This window comes from Fukomys damarensis, unplaced genomic scaffold, assembly GCF_012274545.1.
Source record: "Fukomys damarensis isolate Sample0158 unplaced genomic scaffold, DMR_v1.0_HiC HiC_scaffold_35, whole genome shotgun sequence".
Taxonomy (NCBI): domain Eukaryota; kingdom Metazoa; phylum Chordata; class Mammalia; order Rodentia; family Bathyergidae; genus Fukomys; species Fukomys damarensis.
The window spans coordinates 38076053-38100350 of NW_022900947.1; the positions used below are offsets into that span (position 1 = coordinate 38076053).

General features: G+C 38.4%; 1 protein-coding gene across 5 annotated transcripts in view; it reads right to left on the reverse strand.

Annotated features, from left to right (window-relative positions):
• Fryl (FRY like transcription coactivator) overlaps positions 1–24298 on the reverse strand; it is a 176745-nt gene that overhangs the window by 45407 nt on the left and 107040 nt on the right. For 4 of the 5 annotated variants that reach the window (XM_033758801.1, XM_033758800.1, XM_033758799.1 and 1 more), the window contains 18 exons: positions 22510–22682; positions 20979–21139; positions 20342–20452; positions 19374–19528; positions 18837–18936; positions 17708–17876; positions 16003–16262; positions 15520–15660; positions 12218–12386; positions 10739–10823; positions 9747–9859; positions 8662–8812; positions 7898–8001; positions 6424–6609; positions 4481–4685; positions 3047–3168; positions 2085–2275; positions 641–735 (listed from right to left, as the gene is read on the reverse strand). In XM_033758801.1, coding sequence (XP_033614692.1) covers positions 641–735; positions 2085–2275; positions 3047–3168; positions 4481–4685; positions 6424–6609; positions 7898–8001; positions 8662–8812; positions 9747–9859; positions 10739–10823; positions 12218–12386; positions 15520–15660; positions 16003–16262; positions 17708–17876; positions 18837–18936; positions 19374–19528; positions 20342–20452; positions 20979–21139; positions 22510–22682 — 2691 coding nt within the window. The remainder of the gene's footprint in view (positions 1–640; positions 736–2084; positions 2276–3046; positions 3169–4480; positions 4686–6423; positions 6610–7897; positions 8002–8661; positions 8813–9746; positions 9860–10738; positions 10824–12217; positions 12387–15519; positions 15661–16002; positions 16263–17707; positions 17877–18836; positions 18937–19373; positions 19529–20341; positions 20453–20978; positions 21140–22509; positions 22683–24298) is intronic. The other variant, XM_033758803.1, reaches the window with a different exon arrangement.

Genomic DNA, 24298 nt, shown 5'->3' on the forward strand with positions numbered 1-24298 from the left:
AAAACTTTACTTTTGAATTCTCCTCTGTCCATATATCTAACTACCATTGATTAAAAAAATATTTACTTAATATCTTTTACACGTGCCAGCAGTATGTAAGTGACAAGGAATATTAAAGTGTATTGGGGAGATAAGTATGGAAATGGATAAATTTATACCTCGTTAACTGCTATTACCAAATATAAAGAAAACACTGATAACCCAATGTTTAATTGTGATAACTCAATTAATAAAATAGGAGTACCCCGAGGGAGTTAGAAAGGCCTTGCTTGGAGGTGACACTGAAGATGAGACCTGAGGGACTGCAATGCAGGGGAAGTGCAGGGAGTCGCTGCTCCGGGGAGAATAACATGTGACAAGTGAGTGTCCTCAAGGGTCATCCAGGGAGCAATAGGGACCATGGTGTAGCAGAATTAGGGCTCAGCAGAGAGACCTCTGACCAGGACACTGGAAGTTGACAAAATGAGCTCTGGGACTTTCCAGAGGTCCTCGCTGTCTGAAGCCCATTTTCCCACTGGTAACCCTTCTGACTGGGGGAGAGTTTTCTCACTGTTAATATTAGGATAACACAGTGTTGTGGTTATCTGCATTTAGCTGCTGTGGTTCTGTATTTAGTAGGTTGCCTGGTTTCAACTCTTACTGAGAAAGGGCAGAAAGAAGATCATAATGCTTCATGGTTTCAGCCAAAGTATCAATTGCAGATTCCAAGGTGAGAAGAAGCTCAATCACAAATCCCTGGGGGAAAAGGGCAGATTTTAGTTAATTATGCTCTGAAAAGAGAAATTGCAATAAGAGTTCCCAACGAGATTTAAAAATAAAACAAAACCATGGTAACATTACAAAATGATTATACTCCTGAGCAACATGTTCATGCTGATTGATAAAAACTCATCAAACTAATGGTACAAATTGATTATAGCAGCACTGCCACCTACCCAAAACTGCTCTGGTCAGAAGTCTAGGAACGCTTTCTTTCCTTTTCTCTTTCTTTTGCCCCCCCCGTCCCCTCTCTCCCCCCTCCCCCCTTTTTTTTCTTTCCCTTCCTTCCTTCCTTTCCTTCTTCACTTTAAAGGTAGGACCCGATTTCTTTTCTTTCCCCAAATTTCCCTTAATCTAACCTGACACCCTTTCAGCCGGACCCTCATAGTACTCTAATTGACCCCTCCTGCTTCTGCTCTCCCTCTCCCCAAAGACCCAGATGCCGCGGCGGGTTTTTGCAAAAGCAAATCACATATAGTTTCCTTCTCTCAAAACCTCTGAGCAACTTCCCATCAATTGAGAGCAAAGCCAAAACTCTCTCCTGGGCCTACTAAATTTTACCCGAAATGGACCTGCCCACCTCATCAATAATCTCCCGCTGTCTCCTATACCAACCCCACTGACTTTAAGACATTCCTCAAAAAACCTACTGTCTCCGCCTCAAGGCTCCGCACTGGTTACACTTGTTTTCCTCTGCCTCATCACAGGACCCCTGGCTCATTTCGGTATCTGTTCAAAAGTCACTTCTCGGTTACAGATAAAATAAACCCCTCCTCCCCCACTGGCCTTTAATCCTTATACATCACCTTATTATTTTCATAGTGTCAATCACTAAGTAAAACTGTGCTGCATGTTACTGGCAGATTTTAAAAAACCTTGTTTACCCCAGTAGAGTACAAGCTCCAGAAAACTAGGAACTTTGGTTCACCACTATATCCATAGTATCTAGAACAGTGCTGATCAAATTGGCAGTCTGTACAACTCTGAAGTTATCTAGTGGAATAGTTCCTTTATATCTTTAAAGATGAAATTTGATGTTTCATTTTACATTTAAATTTAACTTCCTACCCTTTTACCTTGTCATCCGTCATCCTGGGATGATATGTAAAGGTGTGTATGTAAAGCTTTTTCTGATAGGCACCAAACTATCTGATCTAAATAGTAGGTTATTAAATACTAATTACAAAACTTAACTTTGCACCTTGATTCTGTGCCTGCTTATTAACATGACTAGTGTTTTGCTGTAGCTGCAGTGATCTGTATTTGGCAGAGTGTGTGACCACCCACCGCTGCTCAATAATTGCTACAATAATGGAATGAGATACCTGTGCGTCTTCTCCTGGATCGCCTACAGTTTCTACGAGTCTGGAGAGAACATCAGAAAGCGTAGCTGCAGAAAGTGGCTGCTTTAGGGCCCTGAAAATCTGAAAGGATCTCCCGGCATAGTGTCGAGAAGAACATGAAAGTGCTGTTTGCAGAGCAACTTCACTAAGATGATGTTCCAAATGAATTCCTTCTGTGAGGGTGAAGGACACAGGAGGAGAAGGTTTCTTTTATAGAATACAGTGGCTTATAATCAAGGGCCGCCTAACCATTGTACACCAGTACCCTGTACACTATGCTGCCAACCAGACGGGCACATGAGTTGTGTCGGTCAATGACTATTCTTCAACTACACTCTCCTCTTGCATGTCAGACGGCTCTTCATCCTGATCTCCAAGCAATTCTTAGGACCACAGTTTCTCAGCCTCAGCACAACTGATATTTTGGACTAGGGCTGTGCTGGCATTGCCTCTGGCCTCTACCTACCAAATACCAGAAGTAACTTTTGAGTCCTTGGCCTCACTTAGAAGTTAACACAGAAATATTTCAGACATTGCCAAATGTCTACTGAGATGCAAAACCAGCCCTAACTGACAGCCACTGCTCTATACACAAATTTTTACAGTGGTTGCCAGAATGTGTTCAATTTTACACTGCAGAGGCCTTACCAATAAGAAAGTAGTTTTTAAGTTTATCATTTGTATATATTTCCCTTTAATGTAGTTTCCACAATCTATAATAATTTTATGTTATCACACACAAAACTAAGACACCCCAAATTGAAAAGGTAGAATTTTTAAGTAGTTAATTTTTCATCAACCAAAACAGATCTGTATTCACTAACAAGTTCAAAAAGAAACTTTTTAGAATAGACATCGACTATCAACTTTTAGCTAAATATTATTGAAATTTCACCATTACATTAAAATGTCTCATTAAAACATCAGCTAAAATCTTAGGATACCTGGGATTGACTGTTTAAAAACAGACACCACATGTTTCAAAAATGTAGCTAACTGCTCAGCACTCTTTATGCTGGGATTCTTGGCAGAAACATCCTCGTGGTTCCATAGGGGCCCTCTTTTTCTGCAAACAGAGAACAAATATGATTCCTTGTTTTTAACTTACATTCACAGTTTTTTTGTTTTTTGGTTTTTTTTTTTTGGTACCGGGGATCGATCTCGGGACCTTGTGTTGCGAGGCAGGTGGCGGAACCACTGAGCTAAATCCCTGGCCCTACATTCACAGTTTTATTCAAGCTTGCCTAAGCTGCACTTGCATAATTAGAAAGGGGAGTAGCTGAGCAAGTCCCACACCAGGTCACAGTTACTCCTGTTTGTGCGCATGGACATGGAATGGTCTATGCTGAGTAGATGAAGACTGAATTTCATTATCTGTCATTGCTAAAGCAAATTCTCTCAGGTTAGAAAATGACCCATTTTGAGAAATGAGAAGTGAGTAGAGTAGTGGTTACTATCTAGTTTACTGGTTAAATGTAACAAAAGCAATTTTATTAGATAAAACCATTAGGGAAAGCTTAGGGCAGAAGACTGCACCATCCTGATTCTTTAGAACGTCTTCATATTTTCTGGGCTGCCACCTCAGGCTGCTTATTACCATGAGTCCAAAGTGCCTCAAAAACTTTGATATGGGCACACCTCCATCTCCATTCATTGTGGTCACTGCTCTGAGGCTGATTTTATCCACAGACTTATTAACCTATGCCTCCAACCTCCTATTTACTCAAATGATTTTATGTGCATATGTGTGGTGTTGGGGATGGAACCCAGAGCCCATGCATGTGGGGTGCATGCTTTACACCAAGTTACAGACCCCTGCTCACTCCATGGTTTTTAATGTCATCTACAAGCACAGGCCTGGGTTTCATGCCGCCCTAGTTTGCGTCCTGCCCCAGCTTTACTGCATTGTCTAGTAACGTTCTCTTCCTTAGTATGACAGTAGGGAGGGGTTACCACCACTTCCAAACATACTTTCTTTCTCATGGCCCTGTGATTTGGCTCTCACTGTGGGACATCACACCCTTTCTACCAGTCTACAGAAACTTCCTTCTCTACCTAGAGCACCTTGCACAGTGTAGGCCACGAGTAAGCACTTGACAGCCAACTGATAATATTGCTAATGAAAGTGGGATATTATATATCCTGATAACACTGTATTCTTTTTGGGTATTCAACAGCCAGGCATGATTCAGTTATCAGGTATAACTGCACACACACGAGAGAAAGGTCTTTGCATCATAATTTTCAAAATTCTGAACATTACAAACTTCATGTATTTCAAATCAATAGCATTTCAGAAAACAAAACCAAGCTTAGCTGGTGAGTCAAAGAATGGCACAGCACAAACACTGCAGGGAGGATAGGAGCTGCACAGGTACCTTGAGGTAATGAATTCCATGAGGGTTTTGACCTTTCCGTCCTGCTCCACTGAGATGTCCACCTCACTGAGGAGGGTGGCGTGCAGGTGCGAGATGGCCGCGCTGTTGTTTCCTAAGCTGATACTAGAAGAGGTAGAACTTGAGCTAAGCCCTGAGTCGGTCATAGGGGAGGGCTGGTAATCAGGTATAAAATCGTTAATGCCTGCTGGAAGAGAAAGAACATCATGAACATCTGCTCAGGAAAGAGTCAGCAAAACACAGAATCCAACTATTTGTTGCTACCAAGAGACTCTATGGGACACAGGGCCCGGAACCAGCAGGCTGCAGCTAGTGCCTTTGGAGTCAAGCACCATTTGCACTGCCTGTTACTAAATGTAGCTCCCTGGATTCCCTGATGGTCCTCTGCTGCCACCTGCTGAACCAAAGGGAAAGTGGCAATTTCCAGAAAATTTTGGCATATTTTCTCAATGTTTATTAAGTCAGTCACATTTCTGCAATATGAACTGAATATTAGTTTCTTTCTATTTTTTGCGGTACTGGGAGCAAACTCAGGACCTTGTGCTTGCAAGGGAGGTGTGGTGCCACTTAGCTAAATCCCTGGCCCAAGTTTTAGTTTCTTATGGAAAGGACTCTGATTTCTGCTTCATTTTACTTGAAAATGCTATTTTAATGTCGACTGTAATATTTGTAGTGTGTCAATCATTAAACAAGTACTGTTAAAACTTATTACCAGTGCCCTTATATGCAAAATAGCAAAAGAAGACTTAAAAATAAACAAGAAACTATGGAAATTTTTTATAAAAGTGCTTTAACAGAAAAAAGGATTATACTTTTTGTCTTTCTTTTTCGTTTTAGCTTTTTGAGATAGTCTTCCTATGTAGTCTAGGACATACTTTAATTCACTATGTAGCCTAGGCTAGCCTCTAAATGGAGATCCTCTTGCCTCAGTCTCCAGAGTGCTGGGATTATTGGTGTTGCCAGCATGCTGGGCTCATTTTTAACTATATAGTTTTTAAAAGCTAGTAAGTTGCAGGAGGCCCTAGTAATGCAATCACCAGTAATGCAAAAAACAAGCAAAAAAAAAAAATCTTAAATTCCCTAGTAACTGTTTTACTAACTGCATGGTTTTAAGTAAATAAAAGGGTTTAAACTAAGTAACTTTAAAATTTATTAGCTCCATATTGATACTCAATTAGAAAAAAAAAGGTAACTTTATTTCAATTTCCAAAATTAATTATTTGATGGATCACCTGTTATTAACCTGATGGTACTGAGTGGGGCTGTTGGGAAAGAAGATAATGTAACTTTTAAAGTAAAAAAAATTGACAATGAAGTTTTATATTAAATTCTCATTAGTTTCAGGTTGGCCTTGAACTCACTATGGCACAGGCTGGCCTCAAACGCACAGCAATCCTCCCATATCAGCCTCCGGAAGGCTGGGATTTAGGTTCATGCCACCATGCCCCGGCTCACAACATTTTAGATGGAGCAAAGATAATCAAATGAATAAAAATTTTCAGATATCAAATTTTGTCAATTTTCAGATCTTGTGAGAACTCTAATTTAAAATAATCTATTTACTTAAAAAATTAAGCACTCTTTATCTTCAACATATATATCTGTTTTTTTTTTTTTTTTTTTTTTGGTACCGGGATCAAACTCGGGTCTTTGCGCTTGCAAGGCAGGCGGCAGAACCACTGAGCTAAATCCCTGGTCCTCAACATATATATCTGAAACTTAAAATTTGTGTGTGAAGACTCTTTCTAAGTTTAATGCATTCTTTAACCAACTAGTAAATAATGTAAGTGGTACTTAATACAATTGCATTTTGCAAGTTGACTCTGGTATTTCGACTTTTATTTAGTTGACTTTCTCTAGTGCAAGACTCCAAACTAATGAGGAGGAACAGTTACACTTTAAAAATGTTGGTTTAAAGTAAATACCTGTGAAAGTGTAATCTAAGTGTGTGATCTGTTTGACTGTCAGCACCCTGGGCTCGTTAAACTCCTTGTTCCTGAGAAGGACAGAAGCAGCAGTTCGGATGTTGCTGTTGGGTCCCATCACTATTAGCAGGTGCAGAAGCAGGCGTTTACAATGTTCATACACCTCAGGGTGGCAGTGGTCAAATCCTGAAAAAGACAGGAGAAAAATCACCTCCAGACAGGAGCAATGAGGACCATGCATGCTATCAGACATTTTTAAAGAAATCCAGAAACTGAAGGATTGGCCCTATCACCGACTACAAACACCAAAATCTGTGGTATTCAAGTCTTGTATATAAAATGTTGCAATACAGTGTTCACATACAACCCACGCACATTCTCCTGTATACTCTAAGTCATCTCTAGATAACTTAACATCTACTATAATATAAATGTTTATGTTGTATTGTTAGGGAACAATGACCATAGTAAAAAGTAGAACAAAACAAAAATAAGTACACATTTAACACAACATAATGTTTATTTTTCCAGAATATTTTGAAATCAAGGTTGGTTGAATCCACAGATTTGGAACCCCTACATACCAAATGCCCGCTATGTAAAATCACTTCATGGAATATGATATATTACATAGTTTTAAAAAATTGAGGCCTGGGATTTAGCTCAGTGGTTCTGCTGCCTGCCTTGCAAGCCCAAGGACCCAAGTTCGATTCCCAGTACCAAAAACAAAACAAAACAAAACAAAAAATTGGTCTAGAGTTATTCCACACTTTTATAATAGCTTACTATCCTGTCATATTAGGGAGAATCAAGATAAGTTTTATATATGTTTCATATATACATTTAATGATCTTTTGGAAGTTATTACTGTTATATAATACTAGGCATAAATGAATTTTTAAAAAATCTAAGTGTTTTTTCCTGTGCTAGCACATAATAGGAAGTAGATGTGATTACCAAAGGAATGAAATAATACACATAGTAAGTGTTCATAGCAGGAAAACATACAAAAAAGGCTACTGTGACTCACTACAGGAAGTGAGTCACTGTGACTCACTACAATCCTAGCAGCATCAAAGTACAGGAGTCATGTGGAACCTACGTGGCCTATAGAGCTTGTGGGGTTTCAGGGGTAATTAGCAGACTATCAAGAAGTCCAACTCTTTTGAGAAACACTTAGAACCTATTCTCACTTTCTATTTACTCTGAAAGTTTCCAATCCCATAGGCAAATTAATGTTACTCTTGCACTTGTCTATATGCTCAACCACTTTTATGTATTTTTCATGTTGAGATGGGGTCTCACTAAATTGCTAGGCTGGGCTCAAATATGCAGTACTCCCACCTCAGCCTCCCAGAGTGCTAGGATTACTGATTATGTGCCACCATGCCCAACCTAAGAATTTTCTTAAAAACTAACAGCTTTTAATTCGTAAAAACATAAAATGAGGGAATTAGAAATTAGAATGTGTTACCTATAAAAATTGCATGAAGAAGAAGATGGAGGTAGCTTCCCCATTCCACTTTCACACTGTGATCAATGATCAGATCAGTTAGAAGGATCACCGCTATGTTACACCTATGACAAATGAGAGAACAGAGGAAGACTAGAGAAAATTGTGTATGATATTCAAAGATTTTAATATTGTTTTTCATGGGAAAATACGACTTTTTAAGGAAAAAAGAGGAAAAACAAATGTGGTGAAGAAATTGTGAATGAAAACAATAGTTTCAGAACAAAACATAAGGGCGTGGTGCTCCTTGAAGTCAAGGGCCACCTTTTTTTTGTCTTTCAGCCTTAAGACCTAACACACTGCCTGCCACAAAGTAGGTGTTCAATACATGTCTGATGTATTAATATATTTTGCAAGGATATAGTAATTATTCCATTGTGATCTTACTCAGTAGAATTCAGTATATTTCAAGTCAAAAATTTAACAGTGCTGACAAGAAAGTAAAATTTTTCAGATGCAGTAACTGGGTCCCAGAAAGGTCAAGTAACTATGCCAGACACCCAGAAAAGCAGCAGCAAAATTAATTTCATAAAACTAGTTTTGTACAGTTAGAAAATTGAGTTTTTTAGATTTCTTAAAATTTAAACATGTTGATCTAATTTGTTGTTGCACATATCTCAATAAAGAAGACTGCTTCTATTCTGTGTTGTCAGATAGCACAAAGAAAGCTGAAAGTGTTCAGCAGGAACTTGGCTCATAGGAAGTAGAATGACGCTCCAGTCCACCTGTGAAGAGGTAATCCAGGTGATGACGTTTCAGGCACGTAATCCACCAGTGGTGACCAGCAGCCTCCAGCTGGTGGGAAGGGCAGTGGCTCTCCTTGGTTATGCTCCATCACTTTCAGTCGCCAATTAGAATAAAGTGGCATTGAGTCACCTATCAAGATAAAATGATCTCATTTTCTACACCATCTAATTTCTGCCAATATAAGCAAAATCTAGTAAGACACCAACTATTTATAGCATTGGAAAGTGATTAAAAAAATAACTTCCCACTATTGCAACATGTTTGCCAGGAAGACCTGGGTATAAACAAATCAGAGAGAGGGGAAGAAAGAGAGAAAGATTCCACCCTTTACAGCAAAGCAAAATTACATTGGTGCTTCCTTGTGATTCCATTTGATAGCCAAGCCAAGAGACCACATTGTAAGTGAAGCTGGCCTGTAACAAAGGCCTTCTGGTGAGTTGTTCAGTTCTAAATTTCATGAAACAGGGCCAAGACAAACCCATCTATTATAGTGGAGCTACAGAGTGTAGATACAAAAATGATACCAGGCAATGTGAATTCTGTGTGACATGGGTAAGTCAGTTAACCTCTCTGGACCTCAGTTCCACCATGCACAAAATAAGGAAATTGGACTAGATCATCCCCATGGTCCCTTCCTAGTCTGAAGCTATGCTTATCTTCTACCGTACTTTAATGCTATAGTGAGACTCAGGCAGATATTTACCTTGAAAGTTCAAGAAAACATTTTTAGCAAAATGCAAATCCACACAAGAAAGCCAACCTGCTCAAAAAAATGCCTGTGTCCAGTGTTTGTTCTATGATGCTTCTCAAGAGCCAAATCTAAGTTCCCTTTGAATTCTCTACAGGGCAACTGCGTCTTAAAAAAAATTTCTCCTTCTCAACTTTGCTAATTAAAATCACTCCCTAAATCAAGACATTGCAGACTATATTGGAACACCTCTAGTGGCAGTTAAATATTCTGTCCTGAAAACAATCCATTGGAAAAATATATTTCTTAAACTTTATATGACTAACAAGGCATCTCATCATTATAGCTCTGTTAGAAACGCTTGGAATGGGTTACTTTTTTCCTCTTCGTAAGATCCTCCGGAGCTGCTGCTATATCGAGATTCTAGCCTGTGGTGCTGACGGTTTAAATGGCTGGTTAGTCCGCTGTAGATGTCCAGGTGCACATAGCTGTGGGAACGATCACGGAGGTTAACCACTCTTCACAGTGGTGGGATCATTACTTTGTGTTTTGCTTTCTATGATTACACAAGTACACCTTACATAAAATATCACCAAAAGTTTACTAAGGTATATATTCATTTCTTATCTTCCAAAAGCTTAAGCTTTTAGTTAGTAATTCCCACCTAAAGAGTCCCCTTACATAGGTATTCTAGTGAAATTCGTTTCATATAAAACAGGCAGAATACCCATTTAGACAAGTCCCCAAATGTGAGCAACACAAAAAGTGATCTACTGCACTTTGCTTTTTTTTTTCTGCAAGAACATTCATATCAAGAAGGAGCCTACTGGGCCGGAGATTCAGCTCAGCGGTTCAGTGGCCTGCCTTGCAAGTGCAAGGACCCAAGTTCAATCCCCGGTACGAAAAAAAAAAAAAGAGAAGGAGCCTACCCTGTTAACATCTTTCGTTTTGAAATAGTGTGAGAAATTTCCAATATGGAAACCTGTTTCTTTATGAGAATTTCAATACAATGAAATGTACGTTCTTTTTTTTTTTTTTCCCCTTTGGTACCGGGAATCAAACTCAGGGCCTTGCACGCCACTAAGCTACATTCCCAACCCTAAATGCACACGCCAAGGCAGAAATTATGTTTGCTTGTTTTTTGAGACAAGCTCTCTACATGTAGTTTAGGTTGGCCTTAAACTCAGTATGTAGTGCAGGCTGGCCTTGACTTCACAGCAACCCTTCTGCCTCAGCCTCCAAAGTACTAAGATTACAGGCGTGCGCTACTATGCCAGACTAGAAATGATCATGTGTTCTAATGATCATGTGTTCTGATGATCAGTTTGGTTCAAGCTGAAAGAGAAATGAAGAACAGAAGCACTCACTTCTCTTCCAGGTTCTCCTTGAAGGGCTTGTTATCAGAGTTGCCATCCGTGGGAGCTACCATTGTATTGCTACTGGAAGTAGTTCCTGTCATCAAAAATAAGAGAACCTGTTAAATTACAAGAACAATAAAGACAAAAGATTTCAGTCAAAACTTCACGGAAAGGACAGCAAAGTGGAATGTACTCGTAATGACCAAGAGGGAAAGGAGCCAACAACAACAAAGTCTAGAAAACAAATGGGCAAGAAGTAGTTAGTTGGGTGTTACCAAGGCAGGTAGTGGAGGAAACTAAGAAGCTTCTAGATTGGTAAACCTCCAAAAGGCTCAGAAATGAGCAGCACATTCCTACCCTACTGATCTTTTAGAAGCTGGAAGGCTGCATAGAAAATCCATAAATATATCTGCTACTGTAGGCAGGAAAGTTTTCTCTGGGAAATCTGATTAATCCAAGAGAAAAGGCCTATAGCTACTGGTATCACTGAAATCATCACTTAACAAAGGACACAGTCCACAAGTTCCATATGTACCTATAACACTAATCCATATTTAATACTCCTTCTTTATAAAAAGACAAGCTTGGAATTGGCAGGGTTTCAAGGAAAGTTTTTACAAAGACCAAACAATAGCAATTTGAAAAAAATAGGAACTTCTGCTGGGAGAAGATAACAATTAACTTTATCAGATACAGAAGATAGTCCAACCATGAAACACAGGGAGAGTACTAAAAAACTAATTAAAAATTCTTTAGAATTAAACACAGTAGCAGAAACAAAAAGTTAAATAGAAGTGTTAAAAACCATCCAGAAAGAATAAATTAGCTAAGTGATAAAAATAGTTGACAAAACACATATTTCAAAGATATAAAATTATTTCTAATTTCACAATGTTGACGTGTCTAAAGCATTATAGAGTGACAGTTTCATAGAAATATCAACTACAGTAGCACTGAAAAATTTTCCCTGAGGGGTATAATTCTTTCAACTCAAAATACAATCTGATAAGTATTTGAGACAGTGGATATATTAATTGCCTTAATTTAACTATTCCACATTGTATTAATAAATTATACCATACTTTGTACTCTATAAATATATATATATATAATGTCAATTTTAAAAAGCATAGTCCACACAGACCTCCCCCATTGGAGTCAATATGTAATACAGATCCAAATAATTATAATGTGGAATTACACAAATAATTTCAGCAAGTAACCATTTTCTAAATCTAATTCCCTTAAAAATGCATGATTGTAAAGGGATATATAAATTTATATTCTAGTTCTGGATGCACACATGTAATATTAAGAATGGTTACATTTATCATGTTTCTTTATTCATATAATTTATGCAAACCTAGTCACATTACCATACATGGCTCAAATTTGCTTTTGTTCTCTCAATAATACTACTGAGAGCCACAAAGCCTTGCTAATGTGAACCATTAGGTAGAGCACTCTCTGGACGCGACTGTGTCTCACCTGAGGTGACGGAAGGGACCTTGTAGCTGGAAGAGATGCGGTAGTAGGGCGGGTTGTCCATGTGGCTGACGCCCGAGCCGACAGGGTCCATCAGCTGCAGCTCACTCACCAGCTCTTCCAGCAGCTGCATCGTCTTATCTCTACCCAGATAAACGATAACCTTCTTCACCTGTCCAGAAGAAAGCACTCAGAAGAGAAGCCAAGTTTTTCTCTTAGAGGTTCTGTCTTGAGATACATTTGATGACAGTGAGCTCAACTTTAAGTGGAAGACAAATCAGCACAACGTCAATGTGGACGGACAGGCGCTGATCACCAAGAGACACTGATGAGCCGACAGCACCGTCTCCCTCCGATCTCAACATTCAATCTAACTGGGATGGACTGAGATACTGTTTGATAGTTTTTACAACTTTATATACTTCCTTTACTCATTTTTTTAAAAATAAAGTGCAAAAAGATCTGCTTATCTCTAAACGTTTCTCTTTTTAATGGAGAAAGCTTTTGGTTAACATCATTCTAAAACTTCTCTCTGACCTTCCGTCAGCCAGTCTTCAAACCCAGGGTTTGTCGCCTTTCGTTTTCACTGTATGGAGCCCCACCCCCCACCCCGGGCAGAGATGTCACTAACAGCAAAGCACTAGAACTCAAACCACACGGCCTAGAGTGGAGTGTGGATGTACCCACCACTATGTCATCTGAAATTTCACTCTGAAATTTTCCCGCCTGTAAAATGGAGCCAGCAAGAGCATCCACTTCATACAGCTGTTAGGGCTAAATGAGTTAAAGTTTGTAAGGCACTTTCAAAATGGCTAGGATAACGAGTTTGTCTATAAATGGAAAAACCCGATGACCTTTGTAGTAGATCGTGTATGCTTTAGTAACATACTACCAGAACAACTTGCAGCCCATAAACTCGGCTCTTCTTTCCTCCCTGCTGTAATCCTCACTACTCAAAATGTCGTCCTAGCAGCAGCATCACCTAGATCTTGCTAGAAACAAAGAAACGTGGGCCTCACCTCCCTCTCGCCCTCCCCTATCAAGTTCCCAAGTGACTCCTGCGAGAAGCCTCACTTTAGATGACTGCCAGGCAAATGTGAGGAGCGGCCACACACGATTCTGTCTTCCCGGCTCTTTTTGCTGTTCTCTCTGTGCTCAGCTTCAGGCTTCTCTGAACTCGCTGTGAGCACTGCAGCCTGCCGCGTTCTCTGGGCCAGAGGCCCCCCGAGTTGGCATCCAGCCCTGTTCCTAGGCAAGTCATCAAGTCCCCCACCCAAATCATCAATTTCTCTTCTCTTTTACTGACTCTTGCAAACAGGCTGGATGGAATTCCAGCCTTACTAGGAGACAGAGTTACAGCTACATGGTTATGTGGCTTTCACAAAATTTCTGTTCTCTGCAGTTTTATTAATTTGTAAAACTGCATGCAAACTTAGAGATATATTCTGAAAATTTAATGAAATAATGTAGATGATGTGCTTTATCATTCTTGACCTAGAGTAAATTTAAACAAATAACAAGAATTATTATTTTTGGCATTAAAAATTACTTTTAAATTCTTGGCAAAAGGCTATTCCCCAAATTTCAAAAGAAAATGACTATTCTCTAAATTTGCCTCTGTGAAAATCAAGGATTACTCATGCTTTTTTCTAGTTCCTTCATCCAATTTTTGGACATCTTCTGTGTGCCAGGCACTATTCTCAGCAATGAACATACAGTAATAATCCATCCAGGGGCCCCTCCTTGTAAGGAGCTTACAGTCTACCGTGTGGAAGTAAAAGTAAAGAGGCAAACAGATAAAATATATAAGTATATTGCTCAGTGCCAGGGAGATCAACAAGGCAGGGAAAAAGAAAGAAGAGCACATGTGGGGTTGAGGGAGGTGCAGTTGTAGGCAGGATGAGCAAAGGTCTCAAGGAGAAGTGACATCCTAGGAAGACCTGAAGGAGGCCAGGGAGTGGGCAGCGTGGCTGTCAGGAAAGGGAAGCAGAACAACGCAAAGGCCCTGAGGTAGGAATGCCTGACAAGAGAGCAGGCCTTAAGGAAGTAGGCACAGTTGAAGGGCAGGAGGCCTGAGGAAGAACAGCAGGCAAAATGGTCAGAGGTACCACAGGGCCGTATCTTTCTTTCTTTTCCTTTCCTCTTTTCTTTTTGGTACTGGGAATCGCACTGAGGTCTTTGTGCTTGCTAGGCAGGTGCAGTACCACTGAACTAAATCTCTGGCCCTCTTTCAGTGTTTCTTAATGAATACCTGTCCCGGGATATGTCTGGAGAATGAAGCTTTCAAGTAAACTTGGGGAGTGGTGGCTGAGAGCAACATTTTTAAGAACTAGTCTCTGGAATACACTTTTGGGAGATGCAGTCATGTGAGTGACAGCTACATGCAATCAATCAATCGCACGCACGGCAGGCCTGTGTGTGTACTTTCCATGTAACCCTCATGGTTTGACAGTTTTATAATGCACCCCCCACACACACACCAGAGGCCTTTGCTATGAGCTACATCCCCAGCTCTTTTTGTTGTTTTTTTATTTTGAGAGTCTTGCTAAGTCACTAAGTTGCCCAGGGTGGGCTACTTTTTGCAGTCTTTCTGCCTCAGCCTACCCAAGTTAAAAGCATGTGTTATCATGCCTGGCATATAGTGGCTTCTTAATTTAGACAATTTAACTATTGTTTCCTTCATCCCTCCAGAGGCAAAGATATCATACCTTTGTCTTTATCTTGTCTTCCTTTTCTATCTCTTCCTGCTCTCTCTCTTACTTCCAGCAGCCTTGGGCATGGAGGTCCCATTCCCTGACTGCTCTAATACCCCATGCTGTGCGTGCGTGCGTGCATGCGTGTGTGTGTGTGTGACTGCTCTAATACCCCATGCCGTGTGTGTGTGTGTGTGTGTCCCCAATTTGCTGGTTTCCACTTTAACATCTCTTTCCCTCAATTGCCATCTCTCATCTTCCAGACAGCTGTGTTCCTTGGTTATTCAGTTAGTACCCACCAATTTTCCTTTGTAGCCCTTATCACAGCTGTACTTTATTAATACACTGATTTATTCACTAATAAACTAGGTACAGGTTCAAAGAGTAAAATCTGTACCCGCCTATGAGACAGGCATGCCCAGGACAGTACCTAGAGCAGTACCTGGCCTGCAGGAACACTAGATAATACTGGTTGAATGAATCAGTCCATATGCCATTTCTGGACAGTGCTCAATCTGGCCCTTGCTTGCCTTGCTGCCCGCACTCTGGCTTAATGAGACATCTGGAAAATACATAATTTTTTTCAAAAGTTAAATGAATTTGTATACATACGTAAGGCAAGAGGCTTGGTTCACTATTCACCCCACAAATGCTGATCAAAAAGTGCAAAATGATTTTCAGGTTCTTTGGCCAGCCGTCTGCAAGTGTGGTCCACACGTTCTCCATCTCTGACCAGGCCAGCTCATCGCCATACTGCATGCGGCACACACAACAGAGACATCAATCAGTGCCAACTGCACAGCAGAAACCCAACTTGCCACACCACAAAATACTAGAAAATCACACTCTTAGAGACACCCATGCTTTAGAGAAGTGATTATTCAATGAATATGAATGGCAATATCACTAACCACATATGGCATGGTTTTAGTTAAAGAAAAAAAGACATGCCTCATGAGATCTCAGAGAAGGGAATTTATCGTTATTGCTTGGTTCTCATGGGATTATTTAATCTCTGCATCTGTTTCTAACCATGCTTCTTTCTGCTAACTCTAGAATTCTCTGTAGCAAGTGTAAATACAAAAGGCACTTTACCTTTGCTGTCATGTACATCAGATTGTTCAAAACCATTGCAGTGGCTTGCGGGGATCCCCAGCCTTCTCCCCGCAGCCAGCGCCTGCTAGTCACCATAAGTTCTCGATCTTTTAAGGAGTCATCTTCATCCTCCTCGTGGCACCTGGCTGTGGGCAAAGGTTTTGAGTCCACCAGCTCAATGTTGTTCATCCAGGGTAGCAGATAGTGCAGCATGACTTGCCGCCCCGCTGGGTGAGCTGTCTGGATTCTCTGGCTTATCTCTAATTTCAAGCAAACCAAAGAAGAGAACACATGTAATTGTGGTTTCCTTGGACCTATAATTCATTTCATCTCCTTCTTAAACAGTCAGGTGTGGTGGCACATGCCTGTGATATCAGCACTCTGGGAAGTTCAGGGGCAAGTTTGAACTCAGCCTGGGCAACTTAGCCAGACCTTGTTTCAAAAAAAAAAAAAAAAAAAAAAAAAAAAAAAAAAAGATATACAAAAGTGCTGGGGATGTAGCTCAGTGGGAGGTCCTGTGTTCAATCCCCAGTAATGAAAAAAGGGGACAGCGGGAGGGGGAGACAAAAAATAAGAAACTGGATTTTATTTATTACATTTAACTATTACAATTGCTACTTTTTCTTTTAACATATTTTACCTCAAAGACAGCATACTGAAAATTAATAGCTAACATAAATCACATTACTCTTTATTAAAAATAATTTAGGCAGTTAAATGTTTGTACACTGTGGGTGAAAGTATAAAATGGTGCATATTATATGGAATGCAATATGGTAGTTTTCACCAAATTAAAACAGATCTACTCAACCACCTAGCAACCCTTCTTTTGAGTATATATGCAAAAGAACTGAAAGCAGAAATCCACGTCCACAGCACTATTCACAAGAGACAAGGGGTGGAAGCAACTCAAGTACCAACTGACAGATGAACGAACAGAGAAGTGAACATGACACACATTCTGGGAAATACTATGCATCCTGAAAAGAAATCCTGTCACACACGACAGTGTGTGTGAATCCTGAAGACATTGTGCTAAGATAAACAAGCCAGTCACAAAAAGCGAAAGTACTGTATGATTCCAGTTACATGATGTATAGTATCTAAAATAGTAAAAAAAAAAAAAACCACAAAGCCGGGCGTGGTGGTGCACGCCTGTAATCCCAGCACTCAGGAGGCTGAGGCAGGAGGATCGCTGTGAGTTCAAGACCAGCCTGGGCTACATAGTGAGTTCCAGTTCAGTCTCAATTACATAGTGAGACCCTGTCTCAAAAAACCAAACCACGTATAATATTGACCAGCAGGAACTGAGGGAAGGAAAAGGGAGGGCATGTGGGGAATAAGAAGGCAGGGTCGGTTGTAACACCCTGGAAGACTCCATCAATAAGAAATCTGAATATCAGATAAAATAGCACCAAGAGTTCTTATTAAAGAAGGAAAAAGTTATCTTAATTGAAGACATGATTTGCCTCGATTCAATCTCCAGTTTAATCTCTTTAAATTTTTCTAAGCCAAGTGTGGTGGCCCATGCCTGTAATGCTGGCACTTGGGAGGCTGAGGCAGGAGAATGATCAACTGAAGGAATGCCTGGGGTATATAACAAGAGCCTAAAAATAATTTTAAAACAAATAAAAACCAAAAATCTAAAAATAGCTTTTTAATGAAATTATTCCAACAGACAAACTAATCCGTTCAGTGGGCATACCTGAGAATATGGCAAGAGTGAGCTCAGGATATGCCCTTGCTAATTCCTCAGACAACTGATAATAGGAAGCCGAATACAGATGTGGCAGAGGAGACAGCTGGCTGAGTACTCCGTCTGTTCGCTGAACCTCCAATTTGTGAGCATAGCGAAACATCTTCGGTTCCAGAATCTAAAGGAATGTAATCCCATCAATGTATGTTAACATCTTTATGGTCCCCTAAAGTTCAGCTATGACTAAAAAGCATCTTTCCCCAAGTAATATTCCAGTTTTAGGCATATTATAAGGTATGTTAATTTCTAATGTTAAAAAATGTTTGCAAAAGACTAAAACTTTTTAGAAAGGACTTCCATTTTGTGTATTTAATGCCAATGGTGTGGGTTAGCAGCATAGGATGAAGATAATTTCAGTAACATAAGATAGTTACCTGAAAAAGATTTACTTTCCCAGCTCAGAATACGACTACACAAATAGGTGTGTGAAAAAAACAAAACCGTTCATGCAGATCTTAGCACAGACTAAAAACAACTAAAACTCCTTTTGACATCACACTAAACAGAGGGCTATTCTGCTAATGTTAATAAAGACACTAGGATATCATTCCTAAGATGGCCCTACCATCACCATTACTAGTTCAAAGCCTTCAGAAATGTCAGATCATTTGATTACTTTTAGTTCTTAATATTAAGAATTACTCTTCTCTGAATTACTTGAATGCTATATACTATAATAATACTATACACTCAATCTAATAAAGTTAATATGAGGATATCATAAACAAATTACTTTTCACACGGCTCTCAAAACATTCAACTCACATTATTCTCATCTGCTAAACAGAAATAGTTGCACACATCAGTCCTAATCAGTCCGTATTGGTAAATACCTTTGTAGATACGTATGTGAATATAATCTTTCCATAACATACTTCTGAATAGATTATATTATATATTTAAATATCCATATTATTTTTGTTTTCTATTTCTAATGATAATCAGAACATGGTACCACACTTCACTATGAAAAATAAACCTAAATATTAGTATTTATGGTTTAGTGGTAAGAATAAAGTACTATGCTTCAGTAAATCCTCAGTAAAAAAGATATTTTAATTAACATCTGTTTACAAACCTGCAAAAGTTGCATAGCAACTTCATAGATACTTCTAGAAGAATCAGCAGCTTTAAACAGTATCAGGTTTAGGAGCATCACTGTGTCACATTGATAATCCCTAGGGATAAATTTCACATGTTAGGAAAATACAAATGTTTGGAGAAGTTCATATCAGTGAGTAAGATATACGAAGGCAAGGTAGCGTGCATCTTTTAAGCCTAAGGATGACTTTTTTAAAAATCTTATTGAGTTTATTGGTACTTTTAAAGTATACAGTACAGTTACATTCATCATTGGGATCTTGTACCTTTACACGATAGGTCTTGGTTCTCATTTTTACCCCATTCCCCTGCCCTCCCTTCACCCCCTCCACTAGGGCTGACTTTTTTTAAGGCAAAAAGTACAATAGATGCATGATTAGCATGATCCTTATTGGCTAAATTCCACTAGAGCTTAAGGGAAAAAAATATGTTTCTCACTATTTCTAAATTCAATAGGGAAAAATGTCTTTAAGAAAAAAAACCTAAGTGAACAGGAGTGCTCCTGTCTAGGTACCTGTTCTGGAACACGTTAGCTATGGCTTTGAAACAGCCAGCGGCCACCCTCTTGGAACCTGTGTAACATCGATCCACAGCCCAGTACATCAGGTTGCTCTGATCCGGGTTCAGCTCCAGCAACAAGGTGACTGCTTCACAGCCCAACTGATGAACCTAGGGAAGTCACAACATTGCCCAAAAAGGAAAGCTGTAGGTTATTTCATTGTCTATTCCTCTGCATAGTTACTAAAGCAATTTTTTACTAAGTAATTTTTAGTAACATGATGTAGAGGGTGTCTCTGTTTGTTCAACTCCATCTCAGTTTATTCAGCCAAAAAACAATGTAAATAAACTATACATAGCTTTTGTCCTTTTATACAAGACTCCAGTAGGATTTTCTTCCAAAATAGCCCCAACGGTGGTTGATGAATATGAACAATGATCAGGTGCTTTCAGAAAAACAAGTTGTTAACCTCTCCATTTATTTTTAGCAAGTTTTTTCTTACTTGTGATACCCCAATAGAAAAATTATTGTTCAGGGGAAAATGTAAGTTCTATTTAAATTGTCAAGTCTGTATGTGTATATAGCATGAGAGTAAGCATGATAAGAATGTGAAGGGTAAGAAAGAAGGATTAACTGCAGAGTAGTAAAAAAAAAATGAAATTAATCATAACAACATATTTCTCCCATAGTTCAATATATTCTATATTAATATTTTATTTATAGACTCACAACCTTACTGAAAAATATTAGCTTATAATTCCTATAATGTAAAAGAAAAATTAAAATTATTCAAATGAGTAGTAAATAAGAATTAGAACTTGCTTACATTATGGTATCCTATTTAAATTTATGTAATTGGCTTTTTGCATATAACTCTACCCTATCTTACAAAAAAAGGTACTTATTTTCAATGGGTTATACATTAACTCTAAATAATACAATGACAACTTATTATGAAAGTTTAAGGGAACTGTCATAATTACCTTTTTGTCCAGAGAGTCCAAAATGTTATCCAACCATTTGTACAAATAGCCATCTGATGACAGCCCCACATTATCTGCAACAGGGCCACAACACAGTACAGCAGACATAGCCTTCAAACAATAATACCAGAATTACACTTACAAAATTTAGGAGTTTAAGTGTTGGCTGCTTAATGAGAAGTGGCAAGATAGTCTCATTCATGTTTTTCTAGCCACAATATTCTTTTTCTTTTCTTAATAAAGAAAATAGTAACAGTAACTTTTAAAGATGAAAAATTCATGATGAGTAAATAAACATCATCATATCAAATTAGACATGGAGTTAAAACAGTCCTAGAGAGAAGATAAAAACATCAAGAGAAAATAGTCAAGTATGGAGGATAGATATTCCTTGGAGTCAATCTCAGTTCTTTTAAGGAAAGGGTGGATCAAATTTTGATTGATTCTGGAACTCTTTTGCAATGTATTTTATGTATCTAGGTTGTGGCATAAGTGTTTCAATATGGCAGACAAACATTTTAATACTCTCAGGTACTCTGGAGAGATCCTTATGCTTTTTATAAAATCAGATACTAAGAGCCATAAAAATAGACTCTGCTCTGAACATAAAAAAGGAATCAGGATTCTAAGTAAATACCTTTAGTGCACAGTACTGATGTCTATTGATTTGCATGTTCCTGTCACTGTATCTGTCCAAAGGCGTAAACATGATGCTGAAAGGACCTGCCCAGTGACTGAAGAGCATGAACAGGCTGTGACGAAGGCTCTGTTGAGGGAAAATACTTCTTCTCTGGTGTACTATAAAGGTAGACATAAATGGGAAAATTTATTTCCATTTCTCTTGACTTTAAATTGCATGACAATTTATGTTACTGAATATATAAGATTATTTTTTTAAAAAGGAGTCCAAGATTTTATTTGAACACATATAAATCCCCACGGTAACAAGAGTCACTAATATATATGCAAATGGAAGAAACAGTGCCAAGGCAGGTGGAATGGCGCAGGGAGGTGGCCCAGGGGCCAAGTCAGGACCTCATTCCTCCCCAGGTTGCCACGGGCTGTATGGTAAACTAGGCAAGCACACCTCTGGATCCTAGGTCTTTGGGCAAAATAAGCGTCATTTTTAAATGTATTTTTTAAAAGCAGTAAAACCGGCTTTATGAAAGGAAAGGAATCTTGACATATACAACAGATAAAAGGGGAGCAGATCTGTTTGAAGTAAGGTATGAGGCCTGGCATCCAAATCTCTTCTGCCAACTGCTAATGGCACTGGAGAGTCTTGGGGCTTCAGAAAACTATGTACTTAGACTACCGCTTCTACTCTGAAACCCTATTCTATAAGTTCTCTGCACCAAGGATTGAAAAAATTCAACAGTGTCTCAATAAGTCAAAGCAGAAGCTGTGAAAAAGTGCATAGAAAAAACAAAATCACATCTTTATATTAATGAGCTTTTGACAGAAAATGCAGAGGAAAACACACTCTTTTCTTCTAAATAGCATCAGTTTCCTTCCAAAGATTATGGCCTCTTACACTGCAAATTAGCATATCTAATTATGTATTTAAATGACCCTATTATAAAAAACAGCCCATGCTCTTTAAAAAGCATATACTATTTAAAGTAAGACCACAACCTTGAATATTTTTTCAGAGAAAACAATCTGAATTCACGCTGTATACAACAGGCTTATAGTCACAATTTAATTCCTTATAAAGAATTTGGCTTTTTGAAATGCAACTGTGTGTATTACTTTTTGTAGCAATGCCTATTCAATAATAGGCACACATCCATTAAATGAACCCGTCAATGACTCTGTATCCCTGTTATACTGTATGGCAATGGCCTACACTCCCACTATTTAAAAGTATCTTGCTAAGTTTATTTTCAATTATCATTTGGAACGTTATACCTCTATGCCCACAGTATCTGGAACAAATGTGTCCCATTTATAACTGATTTCTTTAGATTTTTTGTGTCAGTATCTTAGCTATTGCTGACAATGTGCTGGGTAGATTTTTGATTGTTAATTACTGACACACTAACCTTAAGGTAAAACAATCTCTTGCCAGCCATGTTATGCTGACATATTTTTCTAGTATATTCACAAATTCCTTTTCAACACAGACTACTAAATCTCAAGGAAAATACAATTTATGAAAATAATACCTGGAACATTCTGAATGATATTCGCCACTAAGGCACTAAAATGGCATCGTATATCCTTCAGCGTATCAGAATCTTTTTCATTTTCTGCTTCCAGGAGTTGTCGGGTTAAGTCCACATATTCCAATAAAGTGTTGTTGAGGAAATGTGTTTCACTGTCAAGGCCACCACTTGCACTGAAAATATTGAAGAAAAAATGATAAAGAAAATGTGACTTCAAATTGTTATTTAAATCAAAACAAAATGCTAGTCATCAAAATCAAAATGATATATATTAAGCTTCACATAGTCGTAGCAGTGTGCAATTTAATATACAATAATTAAGGAGATGTGTTTGCCTTATTTACATATAGAAATAGAAAGTGCTTCTTAATCAAGGGACTATTTCAATTTATATTATTTAATTCCATAGCTAACATTAATCAACAATTATGAGTACTAAATGTTATTTCCTCTCTGTTAAAATATGCAGTTTTAAAATAAGGAGATGAGGAAGCTATGGGAGGGGAGGACTGGTGCAGAAAGGCAGAGAGAGGACAGATGAGTTCTGTTGTTTTCATGATCTCCAGGCCAGCTCCTTCTGGGTCTTTGGCACAACAACCCACCCTCCAGGTACATATGGCAGCAACCTTCTGGGACAGGGATTACCAAGGGCACAAAAACACAAAGAGGATTCAACTCAGAAGGTACTGATGTGCACACCTTTTCAGATGTGTGAATTTCTGCAATGAGATTCGCTACGAGGCAAGAGATCTATGCTGGGAACCACTGTCTGGTCAGGTGACAATTTGGATTTCTGCCTTGTTCCACTGGTCATTAGGCACATACTTAGTACCTGCTTCAGTGTATTTTAGTAAACATATAAATGAGTTAATATATGAAATGCCTTGTAAACAGTAAGTGCTAGATAAGTGAAAAGCTATCACATTTATTAAGGTCAGCTTTTCCTTGTCATATTTGAAAGTAATTTTTATTCTACTAGTTGTGATAGCATTTAACAAACACTCTGAACCCATGAAAACATGAGTAAGGTGTCATAATGGTACTACCATGTATTAAATGTATCACCTACAACCACATGTATCAAGTGAATTCATGATCTTCCTTAAATGAGTGTTTTAAAAATTCAGGGTCATGACCTATCAGTGGATGGGAAATCAATTTAGTTATCTGCAAACTGCACCAGAATAAAGCATTCATTTAAATAAATAAATATTCACTGACTAGCTACTATATACATCAGAACAAAGACACCTGATTTCTTGGCATTCAGAATTCAATTTTTTCTTTAATAAAAGGGGGGAATACTGTAACAATGATAGGCTTTTGATACGTTATTTTTAATAATCCAAAATAAAATACATAACTGGGTTAAAAAAAAAACAAAAAAATAAATACTGTTCAATAAGCGAGTACAGCTTTTGTCAATTTCAGTATACCACACTTTGCAGTTTCCCAAAACAGTATCACTCAAAGATTCTTCATCCACTAACTTTACATTGAAAGGAACCAAAACAGAAAACATTTAGATATGTACAAAGTTAATTTTTTGCATCAATCTCAGAAATTTCAATTTCACTTTTCCTACATGCTAGCATTTTATTTTTTGAGGTCAGAAAAGAGAATTAAGGGTTTAAAATGCTCTTTGACTAAAGTTCTATTTTGAAAGCAGTTGCCAAAAACTTCTAATGCTGAGTAAGAAAGGTGTCAGGAACACTAAGAAATTAGGACAAATGCTGGCATAATAATACTATGCACAGGCACTACATTTATTCAATTATCAACACATTTT